Below are 17,673 nucleotides of genomic sequence, written 5' to 3'. Positions count from 1 at the left end.
GTATACAACATTGAGCTCACTATGCACTTTCACTGGATGAAGAAACTTGGAGGTGCTATAGCTGTTGCACAAACTGAATAAGAATTCTGCAATAGGGACTGATGGGATATCAGCAGGGATGATATCCTATCCATGTTGATATCAGCAGGGTATATAATTTGAGTCTCAGAACAGAAAGATTCCACAGGAGAGCAAAAGGAATGTATGGTAATCCCATTGTACAAGGGTGCAGCAATACTGATATATCCAACTATTGACTGACCAGTATGTCCGGAGTGGTGGAGAAGACCTTGGAACAGTTGGTTAGGGCTTGCATTTAGAAATGGGTAGGCAGAGAATCCCTGTTTTGCAATGAACAGTATGGGTTTACTAAGGGAAGAGCCGTGTTTTAATAACTTGCTCACATTCTGTAATAACGTTACCATTGAGTTAGACATGCGAAATGGATACACAAATATATTTGGATTTTACTAAACTTTTGAAAGAATACAAAATGAAAGTCTGTTGCATAATTTGGAGAATATGGGATTGGATTATAACTTATTGGCATGGAAAATAGGATGGCTAACTGACAGATGTCAAAAAGTGGCATATGTGGGATGCAAGTCTGCAAAATTTTAGGGTGTGAGTGGTTTGAAACAAAGATTACTTCTTGGTCCATTGTTATTCAGTCTATACATTAATGACATTGTGAAGGATTTTAACAATGGCATATAGCTATTTTGTTGATGAATCAAAGATAGGCAAGATAATTAAGAATTAACTGATATGCAATATTTATAGAATAATTTGAAAAAATTGTGGGCATGCAAAAATGGCTGTCAGCTCAATGTTAGTAAATGTAAAGTCATGCACTTTGGTGTTATTAGTTATCCAATATCATATTGGAGGGATTATGCTAGAAGAAACTGATCAAGCTAGGGATTTTGGAGTTTTAGTAGACATAAGGTGAAGGTCAAGGCCATATAGTAATGATTGCAAATACAACTCAAAAGATAACTACAATGCTGAAATGAACTTTCAAAAGAAAAGGATGTTGTTTTGCATTTTTTCAATGCCTTGATAAGACCTCATTTGGCCTATTGTGTGCAGGCCTGGTGATTCTGGTACAGTTGAGAGATAGTGCAAAGCAGAATGTCAGAAATGATATTAGGATTGTGGAATACTGGTTATGAAAGCAGATTGAAAATTTGTAGACTGCAGACACTAGCAAATAGGAGAAAGAGGAATGATATGATTAAAAGGGTCATACAGGATACCAGTAGATGGAATTTTTCATTTTATGGAGGAGAGGGTCGGGAAAAGGGCAAAAGGGTATCCTTGGAAGTTGAGAATGAATGCTATCGAGAAGGGGGTGAGAGCTAGATTTTTCTCTCATAGAGTGCATGATTAGAATGGATTGTCATTGGATGTTGTGTGTGCAAGTAGTGTGAATGAATTCAAGAACAGAAATGACAGCTGGTGTGAATAGCATGTGGTTCCTCATTGATAAGGCCTTGACTCCCTGGAGGTTTCTCTTAATAATGATAATAATTAAAACAAAAAGAATAAATAGAATTTTGAAAATATTGCATATTTTATATCTTAACTATTTTTTGTTTTCAGGCAATCACGAGTCATCTCATTCAAATGGTAGTTTTCGAATAAATAGCAGAACACAACGAACTCTGTTTGTAGATGACACAGAATCATCTCATTTAAACAATGGTATAGGAGGTGCCCGCATACGACCAAGGAGACCTGGAAATCATAGTCCAGCCTCTCCAAGTGGAAATGGTTCTCCAGGTGGTATGTCTCCAAATAACAGTGGAAGAAGACAAGTTCCAGATCCGAGACATCAGTCATTACCTGCTATTGTAAATGATTCAACTTCAATTTCTCCCACAGTTGGTGAGTTTTAAAAATTGTTGCATAGTATTAGTTGTTATTTTCTTGCATATTTATTTTTGAAGTTTGACAGAGTTCCCAATAAGAAGTCATTACAAAAATTAATGGCATGTGGTAGCATTGTTCTGCTGATTGACCCAATCCTGTTTTATTGGACAGTTAAAGTAGCCAATAGTTTGAAAAATTTCAATATTTTCTACTTCCTATCATCATCATCAAATTCCTGATATGTACTCTCAAGGAGTGTACAGGTTATGATAGTACTACATGAAAAATTTACATCATTACTAACTTCCTAGCTACAATTTTCCTACAAATCAGTCTGTTACTTGTAAAGACTCCAACATTATCAGATCTTATATTTCTATCGTCTAAGGCACTTTGTACCGTATCAATCCACATATATCTTGGTCTTTCTCTGGGTTGTTTTCCTGCCAACTTGGCAGAGAACACTTGCTTTGCTAATCTTTCCTCGCCCATTCTGTTTAAGTTACCATACCACCCGAGATTAGCTCTGCTAACGCATTCCTGGATGCTGACAATGTCTAGTTCTTTCCTAATATCCTCGTTTTTAATATAATATTGCCTAATGCCATTTGTTGATGCCTCTAATCTTTCTCAGGACTCTCATATCTGCGGTTTCTAGTCTTTGGTCAAGTGTTTTACTTCTGACCCAGCTCTCAGATCCATAAGTTAAAACTGGTTTGTACACTTATATAGAGCTAATTTAGTGTTCTGACTAATTTCTCTTTCAATTGACTTCCTACCATACCAGCTTTGTTGATTCTGTTGTCTATTTCCATATTTAATTTACCATCTTCAGTAAAAATCATGCCTAATAAAAATAGAACTCTACTCCAATCATCGGGAATTCGTCCCTTTGTCCAGGCTTTCTGAACTACGCAGTGCAGCCACTGTAAGACTTTTATACCACCATACTTCAGCATTTCTAGTCGAATATCAACTACTCCTGCTGCCTTTCCACATTTCAAGCCTTTGATGGCTTTTTCTACTTCAAGTATGGATATGTTTTTTACCACTGTGCTATCATCACTGCTTGTTTCATTTAGCAGTTTTTCAAAGTAATTACTCCATACTTCAAGGATATCTTTTTCTCCCGTTTTCATGTCACCTTTATCATCTCTAATTCCTTTTATAGCACTCTTTCCTCATTTCTAAGCTTCTTCAACAACCTCCAGAATATCTTACCACCTTCTTGATATTTATTTTCTATTGCCAAAGTCCTTCCATGACTTTTGTTTAGCTAGTTTTATACAGTGTTTAGCTTTCTTACATTTTTCTCTGTATTGTCTAAGAGCAAAAGCTGACTTATTTGCCAGGAACTTTTGATATGCTTTCTTCTTTTCCTTCACTGCCTCTTTAACTTCCTGTGTCCACCATGGAGTTCTGATTTTTCTATCCTTGCAGACTACCTCACCACATGCCTCTCTGGCTGAATCAATCAGAGTTTTCTTCAAGGCTTGCCACTGAATCTCCTAGGTTTGGTTCCTGTTCTCAAACTCTTTCATTTATTCATCAATAATCTTTGATGAAAAAATGAAATCTTTGTGTATTTTAGTCTACAGTTCACATCTGTTCTCAACTTTTATTTGCTTTAAAACTTTCTTACATGTTATTCTTTTCAATATGAGATTCAATTTTATCCTGCTCAAGACTAAATAGTGATCACTTCCAATTTCAAATCCTCTGTACACTCTGGTGTCCTGCACCAGGGAGAAAACATCACTATCACAATAACATAGTCAATGAGATTTTTCTTATTCCTTGCTTCTTCTCTTCATGTGAACTTCTGCACATTTTTATGTTGGAACATGGTGTTAGCAATAAACAGTCCATGTCCTGAGCAGAAATTAAACAGGTATTTGCTTTTATTATTCGTTTTGCTCTTTTCTCCAAATTTTCCCAAAATATTTTTGTATGTCTGACAATCATTTCCTACTCTGATATTTAGATCCCCAACAAGGACCAACTTTTCCTTTTTCATTGTGTCAGTAGCTTTTTCTAAAGTATCAAAAAATTCCTCCACTACTTCTACCTTAGTAGAACCTTCTGTGGGACCATAGGCACAAATAAGTCTCATTGTCCAATTCACCTTTCTGATATTTACCCACATCACTCTACTTGAGACTGCCTGCCATTCAAGTAGGTTAGCCTTGTATTTAGTGTTGAATACTATGGCTACCCCTTCTTTTCCTTGATTGTCATTGCCTGAACATAACATTTTATATTTATTGCTCAGAAAGATCTCACCAGTTTTTGTCTTTTTTGTTTCAGTCACCCCTATTATGTTGATCTGGTACTTAACTAATTTCTCACGTAGCTTTATTTCTTTGCCATTCAGGCTTCTTATGTTGATAGTACCGATCCTTAACTCTGGTGATGTTTAGTTGGGGTGTGTTTTCAGATTTGTTCCAGTAGCTGACTTTTCGCTGTTCGCTCTGGTTTCCTGGCAAAACAATGGGGGTCTTGTTTAACCGGGCAACGCCTCTGCCGCCATGAAATTTTGTCATGTTGTACCATCATTTTGTATATTGGTTTAAGCCAATAAGAATACAATTTGGTCGGCTAAATCCCAAATTTCCAGCCCATCCTCGTTCGTTCAGTACTCATCAGGGTGCACCATGAGAAGGTGAGGATTGGACATTAGGTCAGAAGCCCTGGTTGGTTCTCCGAATTCCTTTAAAGGCTGTGTGGAGGTCACCTCTCAGTTATACAGCTTTGACCCTTAAGCTCCCCATATTTTCTTCTTTGGCAGAGATTTTGGTGTGTCTAATTGTTGATCCACCTTTGGTATGTTTTTAATGTGCTGTACGTTTATAATCTTTTATGGACGGGATGGGGTGTAAGGTATGGGTAGTAGGGGTAGCACCTCTGCCTGCTTAGCAATCACATCGAAATATTTGGTGGCTGGGTGGAATTGATCCCCACTGCACATGCAACTCTCACTTATGGCTCCAAGTAACTGGTGGTGTGCTCCAGTGGCCACAGCCTGGGACCGTGCCTCGACTCACATGCAAAACTAAGTGAGGGTATCAGCATTTTATGCTGTAGTGAAGGAGAGTGTCTCCTCCTTGTTGTACTTGAAGATTGGAATGGACCAAAATTTAATTTGACAATGGTAACAAAGGCATGAGAGCAAACTATGTGACATAGTCCGGGCACTTTCTGAGACAAAACAGAGATGTGGCCAGTCACTGTGGAAGAGACTGAAACCTCACCACGTAACCTTCTGTAGTAAACCATGAAACAGAGAACCATGTCTGATTTAAGTAATAGATACAAGATTGGACCCTCTGCAATTTTTATCTGTTGAAAACATTTCAGGGAAGAAGAAGAGAAAGAAACTGGGGAATGTAAGACGGATACTTTTAAAATAACATATGACGAAGGTACCTTAAACTCTCCAGGGGAGTTTTTCTGATCCTTCACACCAGAAAACCAAGAATCTTCTCTTAAGGCTTCCAACTTGGAATGTACGGTCCTTATATGAAGCTGGGAAGTTAATAACCTCATACAAGAACTTAAAGCAATGAAAATTGACATTGCTGTATCAGTGAAGTCAAATGGACTAATAGTAGAAAAATAAACAGAAAGAGCCATTCAGTTATATGCTCATGTGGAGACAGTCGTAGGAATGGGATAGCATTTGTACTAAAAAATAAGATTGCACAATCCTTACTTGGATTTTTGCCCATAAATGATAGGATAATTGCATTAAAAATTGCAGCTCATCATCATCATCATCATCAAATTCCTGCCATGTACCCTCAAGGGGTGTACAGGATATGATAGTACTACATGAAAAAAATTACATCATTTTTAATTTCCTATCTACAATTTTCCTCCAAATCAGTCTGTTACTTGTCAAGACTCCAACATTATCAGATCTTATATTTCTATCGTCTAAAGCATTTTGTACCGTATCAATCCACCTATATCTTGGTCTTCCTCTGGGACGTTTTGCTGCCAACCTGGCAGAGAACACTTGTTTTGCTAATCTTTCCTCGCCCATTCTGTTTAAGTGACCATACCACCTGAGATTAGCTCTGTTAACGCATTCCTGGATGCTGACAATGTCAAGTTCTTTCCTAATATCCTCATTTTTAATATGATATTGCCATTGATGCCATCTGTTCATGCCTATAATCTTTCTCAGGACTCTCATATCCATGGTCTCTAGTCTTTGGTCAAGTGTTTTACTTCTGACCCAGCTCTCAGATCCATAAGTTAAAACTGGTTTGAACACTGTCTTGTACACAGCTAATTTAGTGTTCCGACTGATTTCTCTCTTATTCCATATGAATTTATTCAATTGACTTCCCACCATACCAGCTTTGCTGATTCTGTTGTCTATTTCTATATTTAATTCACCATCTTCAGTAAAAATCGTGCCTAAATAGCTGAAATGTTTTACTTGTTCCACAGGTTCTCCATTCACAACACAGTTGACATTTTCAATGATTCTGCCTATTTTCATTGTCTTTGTCTTTTTATTGCTGACCTTCATACCATATCTATTACAACAGCTATTCAATTTAGTCAGAGAATCTTGCAGACTTGTAGCAGATTTATTTAGAAGTATAACATCATCCGCATAAAGCAAAGAGCTGACATTAACATCTCCAATTTTGATATCAGGTTTAATACCACTTTCCTTCATAATGTGATCCATATAGATAATGAATAACAGAGGGGATAATGTACATCCTTGTCTCACACCAGATTTAACATTAAACCATCTTCCTGTACTTCCTTCAATTCTAACTGCTGACTTACAACTCAAATAAAGACTAAGTATTGCTTGATATAATGCCCCATTGACACCATATAACTGAAGCGTATTGAATAGCTTCTCTCTTGGCACCTTGTCATATGCCTTTTCCAGATCGACAAAACTTAAATACAGATCTTTGTTATATTCCCATGCTTTCTCGACTATTTGTCGTACAGTGAAGATCTGATCCTGACAGCCTCTATTTGGCCTGAATCCAGCTTGTTCTTCACCAAGCTTTTCTTCCACAATTCTTCTCAATCGTTTCTCAAGTATACTTGCATAGATCTTGCCAGGAACACTCAGTAGGGAAATACCTCTGTAATTCTCACATGCAGTTTTATTTCCCTTTTTATATATGGGTACTATGAGAGCTCTATTCCAATCATCGGGAATTCATCCCTCTGTCCAGGCTTTCTGAACTATGCAGTGCAGCCACTGTAAGACTCTTATACCACCATACTTCAGCATTTCTGGTCGAATATCATCTACTCCTGCTGCCTTTCCACATTTCAAGCCTTTAATGGCTTTTTCTACTTCTAGTATGGATATGTATTCCTGACTGCATGCCTGGTCAGTGTTTTTTACCACTGTGCTGTCATCACTGCTTGTTTCATTTAGCAGTTTTTTCAAAGTAATTACTCCATACTTCAAGGATATCTTTTTCTTCCGTTTTCATGTCACCTTTATCATCTCTAATTCCTTTTACAGCACTCTTTCCTCCATTCTTAAGCTTCTTCAACAACCTCCAGAATATTTTGCCACCTTCTTGATATTTATTTTCTATATTCTTGCCAAAGTCCTCCCATGACTTTTGTTTAGCTAGTTTTACACAGTGTTTAGCATTCTTGCATTTGTCTCTATATTCTCTAAGAGCACAAGCTGACTTATTTGACAGGAACTTTTGGTATGCTTTCTTCTTTTCCTTCACTGCCTCTTTAACTTCCTTTGTCCACCAGGGAGTTCTGATTTTTTTATCCTTACAGATAACCTCACCACATGCCTCTCTGGCAGAATCAATCAATGTTTTCTTCAGAGTTTGCCACTGAATCTCCAAGGTTTGATTCCTGTTCTCAAACTCTTTCATTTTTTCTTCAATAATCTTTGTGTATTTTAGTCTACAGTTCACATCTGAGAGCTGCTCAACTTTTATTCGCTTTAAAACTTTCTTACATGTTATTCTTTTCAATATGAAATTCAATTTTATCCTGCTCAAGACTAAATAGTGATCACTTCCAATTTCAAATCCTCTGTACACTCTAGTGTCCTGCACCAGGGAGAAAACATCACTATCAACAATAACATAGTCAATGAGACTTTTCTTATTCCTAGCCTCTTCTCTCCATGTGAATTTGTGCACATTTTTATGTTGGAACATGGTGTTAGTAATAACCAGTCCATGTCCTGAGCAGAAATCCAATAGATATTTGCCATTATTATTAGCTTTGCTCTTTTCTCCAAATTTTCCCAAAATATTTTTGTATGTCTCACAATCATTTCCTACTCTGCTATTTAGATCTCCAACAAGGACCAACTTTTCATTTTTCATTGTGTCAGTTGCTTTTTCTAAAGCCTCAAAAAATTCCTCCACTTCTACCTTAGCAGAACCTTCTGTGGGACTATAGGCACAAATAAGTCTCATTGTCCAGTTCCCCATTCTCATATTTGCCCACATTACTCTACTTGAGACTGACTGCCATTCAAGAAGATTAGCCTTGTATTTTGTGTTGAATACTATGGCTACTCCTTCTTTTCCTTGATTGTCATTGCCAGAATATAACATTTTGTATTTATTGCTCAGAAAGATCTCACCAGTTTTGGTCTTTTTTTGTTTCAGTCACCCCTATTATGTCGATCTGGTACTTATCTAATTCCTCAGCTAGCTCCATTTCTTTGCCATTCAGGCTTCTTACGTTGATGGTACCGATCTTTAACTCTGGTGATGTTGAGTTGGGGTTTATTTTCAGATTTGTTCCAGTAGCTGACTTTTCGCTGTTCGCCCTGGTTCCCTGGCGAAAACAACGGGGGCCTTGTATAACCGGGCGACGCCCCAGCCGGCATGAAATTTTGTCATGTTGTACCATCATTCTATATTTTGGTTTAACCAATAAGAATACAATTTGGTCGGCTAAATCCCAAATTGCCAGCCCATCCTCGTCCGTTCAGTATCCAAGTAGATACCCAACAGGGTGCACCACGAGAAGGTGAGGATTGGACATTAGGTCAGAAGACCTGGTCGGTTCTCCGCATTCCTTTAAAGGCTATGTGGAGGTCTCCTCTCAGTTATACAGCTTTGACCCTTAAGCACCTCTTGCAGCTCAACCTTTTAATATTTTTATTGTCCAAATATATGCACCTAATTCTGATTAACTAGATGAAGATGTAGAATGTTTCTATGAAGGCATTCAAAATGCACTTAACAACGCTAAATCAGATGATATAACTATCATTATATTCTTGTATTTCAAAAATTTGGTTTCAGAATGCAATTCATTCTGAATGCAATAAGAATGCAATTTGGTCGGCTTAATCTCAAATTACCAACCCATCCTCGTTCGTTCCATATCCAGGTGGATACCTAACAGGGTGCACCACGAGAAGGTGAGGATTGGGCATTAGGTCAGAAGCCCTGGTCGGTTCTCTGCATTCCTTTAAAGCTATGTGGAGGTCTCCTCTCAGTTATACAGTTTTGACCCTTAAGCTCCTCCATCATTCTATATTTAAAAAAAATATATAGAATGATGAAATAACATTGGAGAATTTCGTGCTGGCTGGGGCTTCTCCTGGTTAAACAAGGCCCTGTTGTTTTCACCAGGGAACCAGGGTGAACAGCGAAAAGTCAGTTACTGGAACAAATCTAAAATACACCCAAACTCAAATATCACCAGAGTTCAAGATCGGTACTATCAACATAAGAAGCCTGAATGGCAAACAAATGGACCCAGCTGAGGTACCAGAGTAAGTACCAAATCGACATAATAGAGGTGACTGAAAAAAAGGCAAAAACTGGTGAGATTTTTGTGAGCAATAAATACAAAATGTTATATTTAGGCCATGACAATGAAGTAAAAGAAGGATTAGCCATAGTATTCAACACTAAATATGACGCTAATCTTCTTGAATGGCAGTCAGTCTCAAGTAGAGTAATGTGGGCAAATATGAGAATGGGGAACTGGACAATGAGACTTATTTGTGCCTATGATCCCACAGAAAAGGTTCTACTAGAAGTGGAATAATTTTTGGGGGATTTAGAGAAAGCAACTGACACAATGAAAAAGGAAAAGTTGGTCCTTGTTGAGGATCTAAATAGCAGAGTAGGAAATGATTGTCAGACATACAAAAACATTTTGGGAAAATTTGGAGTAAAGAGCAAAGCTAATAATAATGGCAAATGCCTGTTGGATTTCTGCTCAGGACATGGATTGGTTATTGCTAACACCATGTTCCAACATAAAAATGTGTGCAAATTCACATGGAGAGAAGAGGCAATAATATTACTATCGACAATGTTATTTTGGATAGTGATGTTTTCTCCCTGGTGCAAGACACCAGAGTGTACAGAGGGTTTGAAATTACGAGTGATTACCATTAAGTCTTGAGCAGAATAAAATTGAATTTCATATTGAAAAGAATAACATGTAAGAAAGTTTTAAAGCAAATAAAAGTCAAGTAGCTGCCAGATGTGAACTGTAGACTAAAATACAAACAGTTTGAGAACAGGAACCAAAACCTTGGAGATACAAGGCAAGCCCTGAAGAAAACACTGATTGATTCAGCCAGAGAGGCATGTGGTGAAGTTGTCTGCAAGGATAGAAAAATCAGAACTCCATGGTGGACACAAGAAGTTAAGGAAGCAGTGAAGGAAAAGAAGAAAGCATATCAAAAGTTCCTGGCAAATAAGTCAGCTTGTGCTCTTAGAGAATACAGAGACAAATATAAGAAAGCTAAACAAAAGTCATGGGAAGACTGGTAAGAACATAGAAAATAGATATCAAGTAGTGGCAAGATATTCTGGTGGTTGTTGAAGAAGCTGAGAAATGGAGGAAAGAGTGCTGTGAAAGGAATTAGAGATGATAAAAGTGACATGAGAAGTGAAAAGATATCCTTAAAGTATGGAGTAATTACTTCGAAAAGTTGCCAAATTTCGACCAGAAATTCACAAGTATTCTGACATGTACCCTTAAGGGATGTACAGAATATGATAATACTACAGAAAAAACTTACATCACCACTAACTTCCTATCTACAATTTTCCTCCAAATCAATCTGTTACCTGTCAAGACTCCAATATTATCAGATCTTATATTTCTGTCTTCTAAGACACTTTTTTACTGCATCAACCAACCTATATCTTGGTCTGGGTCTTTTCCCTGCCAACCTGGCAGGGAACACTTGTTTTGCTGATCTTTCCTTTCCCATTGTGTTTAAGTGACCATGCCACCTGAGATTAGCTCAGCTAACACATTCCTGGATGCTAACAATATAAGTTCTTTCTTAATATCCTTGGTTTTAATATGATATTGTCATTGATGGCATGTGTTCATGCCTATAATCTTTCTCATGACTCTGATATCTGTGGTCTCTACTCTTTGGTCAGAGCTTTTATTTCTAACCCAGATCTCAGATCCATAAGGTTAAAATTGGCATGAACACTGTGTTGTATACAGCCAATTTGACTAATTTCTCCTTTATTCCATATAAATTTATTTGGTTGACTTCCTACCATACTGACTTTGTTGATTCCGTTGTCTATTTCCATATTTAATTTACTATCTTCACTAAAAATCATGCTTAAATAACTGATCTATAGGTTCTCCATTCACAATGGATGAATCTGGTGTCAGACACATCCTTGTTTGACACCAGATTTAACATTAACCATCTTCCTGTACTTCCTTCAATTCTAGCTGCTGACTTACAACTCAAATAAAGACGAAGTATTGCACCATACAACTGTATCGTTTTGAATAGCTTCTCTCTTGGCACCTTGTCATACGCTTTTTCCAGATCTATAAAACTTAAATACAGATCTGTGTTATATTCCCATGACTTTTCAACTATCAGTCGTAAAGTGAATATCTGATCCTGACAGCCCCTATTTGGCCTGAATCCAGCTTGTTCCTCATGAAGCTTCTCTTCCACAATCCTTCTCAACCGTTTTTTCTCACGTATGCTTGCATATATCTTACCAGGAACACTCAGTGAGAAATGCCTGTGTAATTCTCACATTCAGTTTAATTTCCCTTTTTTATATATGGGTACAATAAGAACTCTTCTCCAATCATCCAGAATTCATCCCTCTGTCCAAGCCTTCTGAACTATGCAGTGCAGCCACTGTAAGATTTTTATATCTCCATAGTTGAGACTTTCTGGTCAAATATCATCTATTTCTGCTGTATTTCTTTCCACATTTCAGGCTTTTGATGGCTTTTTCTACTTCAAGTATGGATATGTAATCCTGACTGCGTGTCTGGTCAGTATTTTTTACCACTGTGCTGTCATCGCTGCTTGTTTCATTTAGCAATTTTTCGAGGTAACTACTCCATACTTCAAAGATATCTTTTTCTCCTGTTTTCATGTCACATTTATCATCTCTGATTCCTTTTACAGCATTCTTTCCTCAATTTCTGAGCTGCTTCAACAACTTCCAGAATATCTTACCACCTTCTTGATATTTATTTTCTATGTTCTTGCCAAAGTCCTCCCATGACTTGTTTAGCTAGTTTTACACAGTGTTTAGCTTTCTTACATTTTTCTCTGTATTCTCTAAGAGTGCAAGCTGACTTATTTGCTAGGAACTTTTGATATGCTTTCTTCTTTTCCTTCACTGCCTCTTTAACTTCCTGTGTCCACCAGGGAGTTCTGATTTTTTTATCCTTGCAAACAAACTCGCCACATGCCTCTCTGGCTGAATCAATCAGTGTTTTCTTCAGGGCTTGCCACTGAATCTCCGAGGTTTGGTTCCTGTTCTCAAACTCTTTCATCTTTTCTTGAATAATGTTTGTGTATTTTAGTATACAGTTCACATCTGAGAGCTGCTCAACTTTAATTCGCTTTAAAACGTTCTTATATGTTCTTCTTTTCAATATGCAATTCAATTTTATTCTTCTTGAGATTAAATGGTGATCACTTCAAATTTCAAATCCTATGTAGACTGGTGTCTTGCACCAGGGAGGAAACATCGCTGTCAACAATAACATAGTCAATGAGACTTTTCTTATTTCTTGCCTCTTCTCTCCATATGAATTTGTGAACATTTTTATGTTGGAGCATTATGTTAGTAATAACCAGTCCATGTCCCGAACAGAAATCCAACAGGTATTTGCCATTTTATTAGTTTTTTTTTTTCTCCAAATTTACCCAAAATAATTTTATGACACTGACAATCATTTCCTACTCTGCTATTTAGTTCCTCAACAAGGACCAACTTTTCATTTTTGATTGTGTCAGTTGCTTTCTCTAAAGCCTAAAAAAATTTCTGAAATTCTTCCTTGGTAGAACCTTCTTTGGGACCATAGGCACAAACATGTCTTATTGTCCAGTTACCCATTCTTACATTTGCCCACGTCATTCTACTTGAGACTGCCTTCCATTCAAGAAGATTAGCTTCGTGTTTTGTGTTGAATACTATGGCTACTCCTTTTCCTTGATTGTGATTTCCTGAATAACACATTTTGTATTTATTGTTCAGAAAGATCTCACCAGTTTTTGTCTTTTTTGTTTCAGGCATCCCTATTATGTCGATCTGGTACTTATTCAGTTCCTCGGCTAGCTCCATTTCTTTGCCTTTCAGGCATCTTATATTGATAGTGCCAATCTTGAACTATTGAATTGGGGTGGGGTTTTAAGATTTATTCCAGTAGCTGACTTTTCACTGTTTGCCCTGGTTCCCTGGCAAAAACAATTGGTGAGGATTGGGTCAGAAGTCCTGGTCGGTTCTCTGCATTCCTTTAAAGGTTATGTGGATGTCTCTGATTTCTATTTGCACAGTCTTGAATTTGTCTTTAACCAATTTGTCCAAATCCAGTTTGCCTCAGAACAAAATGTGAGATTGAGTGGTTGGAGAAACACCTAGTGGATGGTATGACACAGAAGGGAGAGAAGGGGGGAGATGCAATGAGAGTGAAAGCAGAGTGTGAAAGAGCAGAAGTATGAGATTGAGGTTTGGTTTATCTATGATGATTCATTGATAAGAGGAGTGCTTTAGAAGAATGTGACAATCATGTTTTTCTGGTGTCAAGATTAAGATTGTTAGTGATGACTTTAGGATTCAGAGAGTGAAGGTGAGAGATGTTTATTATGGCTGGTACAAATGGTTTAACAGGCAACAAGAATAGTATGTGAAAAGATATGAAAGAGTTACTGGTTCATGTGAAAAAGAAGAGTGAGGATGTAAAAGTTGAGTCTCTTGCCATTGTATGAGCAGAGACAAAGAGCTATGATTGCAAATGAGTCAGTGTGCAGATTGTGCAGGAAGAATGGTGTTGAAGGAAGGATTTATATAAGGTGGATGGCTTGTATATGAATGAATTTTTCATCAGGATTCTTGAGTAAGTATTGGTCAGTGAAAGTTCAGAAGTGCAGAGTTGGGGGGGGGGAGAACTAGAATGTTTTGGAGGGATGGGGTCTGGGCAACCTAGCAGTTAGGAATTAGGAAGTGATCCCATGATGGTATATGTAGCACTCCATATTCTTAACTTTAGTGGACTAAACAATACAAAGTGTAAAAGAGATTGTAGAATTAAGGGATATTGCAGTTTATGTATACTAATGCTGGAAGCGTAAGAAATAAGGGTGAAGAGTTTTGGGCATTGGTTAACTCAACTTGCCCAAAAGTTATAGACATTATTGAGACATGGTTGACCGAGAATGATATAGTCATAGAAATAGAATGCAAAGGATAGGATCTCTTCAGGAAGACAGAAGGAACAGGGTGGGGAGAAGGGAGTTTGCTAATGACAACAGATGAATTGAAGCCACAGAAAGGTAGAAGTATGTCATTTACAGCTATCTGGTGTGTGTGTGTGTGTGTGAGAGAGAGAGAGAGAGATAGTGGTTAACAGGATGAAATATTTAATTAGTTTCTGCTATAATCTAGGGGATATAAGGGAGAATGTTGGTGATATGCACTATCAAATTAGGATATGAGAGCAAAGGCACCAACTCTGAAGACAACTAGAAGAAAAATGCCAAAATGGAGACAACAGTTGGATGATAGACTACAAACAAACCAAACGCCACTAGTAGCCACCAAGGAGACCAATATGCAAGAGCTGCATAGGAAATGTGCAAGATGCTTGTGGTCAAATCCATACATCACAGAACTTTGTATATCCACTTCACCAACATCCATGGCCTCAACTCCAACCTTAATAGTGTCCACTACCATCTGCAGTCCACCAAGCCCCACCTACTCTTTTTAACAGAAACTCAAATCTCACCTTCCCCCAACTATCCATCTCAACCTTCCTAACTATACACTATTTAACTCCATTTGACCCAAGGGTGGCATCTGTGCATATATCCACTCTGGCATACCCTGCCAGAGGCACCTAACCTAGAATCGCCCTATTTTGACCTCCTTTGGTTGAAAATATCCTTCCCCCACCCAGTGAAATTCATCTGCTGTCTCTCCTAATATCGCTCCTAATTATCGCCCTCTTAATACCACCAACCACTCTGAGCTTTTTCATTTCCTCTCCTTAAAAGTTGATTTTCTCCAGTCCCACTCTTCTAACAGTAAAATCATCCTCCTGGGTGATTTTAATGTCCATAACACCAATTGGCTTTAATATTCCAGTTGTACAGATCCTGCAGGCATAGATGCTGAAACATTTGCCATCACTAATGACCTTTCACAAATTGTTCAAAAGGCGACCAGAATACCAGCTAACCCGAACCACTCCCCCCAAATACCCTAGATCTCTTCCTTACCAAATGACCATCCAAATATGCAGTGAATCTAGTGTGCCTCCTGGTAATTCTGACCACAACCTAGTGCTTATCTCCTCTCCCATTCAATAACGCTTACACAGTCACCCCCACACAAGAGTAGTTTGGCATTGTAACACTGCCAATTGAGCATAATAGTCCAACCATGGAAATGAAGTATAGTAGTCTCCGAGACTACCATGCTTCATTTCCATGGTTGGACTATTGTTTCCAGTCTTCCAGTCCAAACATATGCACCAAACGTATCACCAAAGTAATCTTCACTGGTATGAAAACATATATTCCCCACACTACTCTGAAATACCGCCCCCTATCTGGTTCTCCAAAAGATGTGCCAAGGCTGTACAAATGAAAAATCAAGCATACCACAACTGGCTCAAATCAAGAACCCCATCCTCCTTCAGTGCCTATACTGAAGCCCGAAACAGATGCAAGAAAAGTATCAATGCTTCTGAAATAGAATTTGAATGGGTAGGAAGCGTGCAGCCTGTCCAAATAGCAGCCACACCTTTTGGTCTCTCGCCAAAGCAATTTGTCGTAACTTTTTCCCTACACTATTGCCACCCCTATCATACCCAGATGGCTCAATTGCATCATCACCCACAGAAAAAGCCAATCTCCTGGCCTTGCACTTTGCTTTCAATTGCATGCATAAATAAATGACAATGGTAAATACCCAACATACAATGCCCCCTATATCCCTTTGACAGAAAGAGATCAGAAAAATACTGTCCAAATTAGACACAAAAAAGCCTCCTGGCCCTGATTGAATTCCTCCAATTGTCCTGAAAGTTTGTGCACCACAACTGACTCCTATCCTATGCTGTCTGTACATACTGTCTTACTTCACTAGTATATATATATCCCAAAGCCTGGAAACTGGCCTATATTCATCCCATTCCTAAAAAGGGTGTCCTCCCACAATGAGTCTTTGTACTCCTTGTCACGAATAATAATAATAAAATCACTGCCCTCTAACTCTACCACCCTATCTCACTCACTTCAGTCCTATCCAAAGTGATAGAGAAAACCAAAACTCTCAGCTCTTATTCTACCTTGAAAGTACCCAGCTGTTAAGCAACCACTAGTACGGATTCCATTGATGCCGATCAACATACATCACCCATCGCTGGACAAACACCATGGAGAAATTTGGCAAATTTCAAATGGTCGCACTCGATATCCCTAAAGTCTTTGACCGGGTCTTTCACAAAGGATTATTAAGCAAACTCCCATTGTTTGGACTGTGTCAGAACTTCTTTAGTTGGATTGCCAGCTATCTCTCTGGACGAACCTGTACGGTGGCGGATGATTCCTTATCCTCTCACCATTTAACTAATGGGGAGGTTCCACAAGGTTCTGTCCTCTCACCAACCCTCTTCCTGCTATATATCAATGACTTACTTCAGTTCACCTCCAACCCAAAACACAGTTTTGCAGATGACAGCAGATTGCATGCCTCCCTTTCATTTGATTACTCTACACAACTCGCCTCATCCTACAGAACATCAACCAGCACTGGCCTCAATTTGGATCTCCATGCCATCCTCCAATGGAGTTCAGATAACCTCGTCAATTTCAATGCTAATAAAACCCAGTTTTGTCTTATTTCTCATAAAAAATAACCATTTTTTCCCAGTATTATTTTTGACAACACTCAAATTTCCAGACAATTTGAGATTTCTCTTCTTGGAATTATCCTGACATCAAGCCTCTCCTGGCATAAACACATCACAACCATTGCATCCTCAGCTTCCAAAAACTAGGTTTTCCCCTGTTACTCAAGATGTTACTTCATCTCTAAACAGCTGTTAATCTTATACAAATCGCAAATTTGCCCAGCTATCAAATACTGCTCTCACATTTGGAGTGGGGCTCCTAAAAGCTCCCTCAAAATCTTGACTCAATACAGAGGAGAGAAGTTAGTCTGATAAATGACCTATCTCTTACCAACTCACTCCCTTCATATAGACATTTGGTCTCTGCAATTTGTATATTCTATAAATATTTTTCCATGGAAAATGTTCATCTGAAACAGAATC

General features: G+C 38.1%; 1 protein-coding gene across 4 annotated transcripts in view; it reads left to right on the top strand.

Moving 5' to 3' along the window:
* The window catches only part of Su(dx) (WW domain containing E3 ubiquitin protein ligase suppressor of deltex), a 436,167-nt gene that overhangs the window by 124,179 nt on the left and 294,315 nt on the right, over positions 1-17,673 (top strand). For all 4 annotated transcript variants that reach the window (XM_090407874.1, XM_090407872.1, XM_090407873.1 and 1 more), the window contains one exon: positions 1,606-1,890. In XM_090407874.1, coding sequence (XP_090264000.1) covers positions 1,606-1,890 — 285 coding nt within the window. The remainder of the gene's footprint in view (positions 1-1,605; positions 1,891-17,673) is intronic.

Source organism: Typopeltis vanoorti, chromosome 18, assembly GCF_054136105.1.
Source record: "Typopeltis vanoorti isolate ZY-2024b chromosome 18, IOZ_Tvanoo_1.0, whole genome shotgun sequence".
NCBI classification, from domain to species: Eukaryota; Metazoa; Arthropoda; class Arachnida; order Uropygi; family Thelyphonidae; genus Typopeltis; species Typopeltis vanoorti.
Note: the sequence above shows the minus strand (reverse complement) of the source record. Positions and strands in the feature narration are given on the sequence as shown.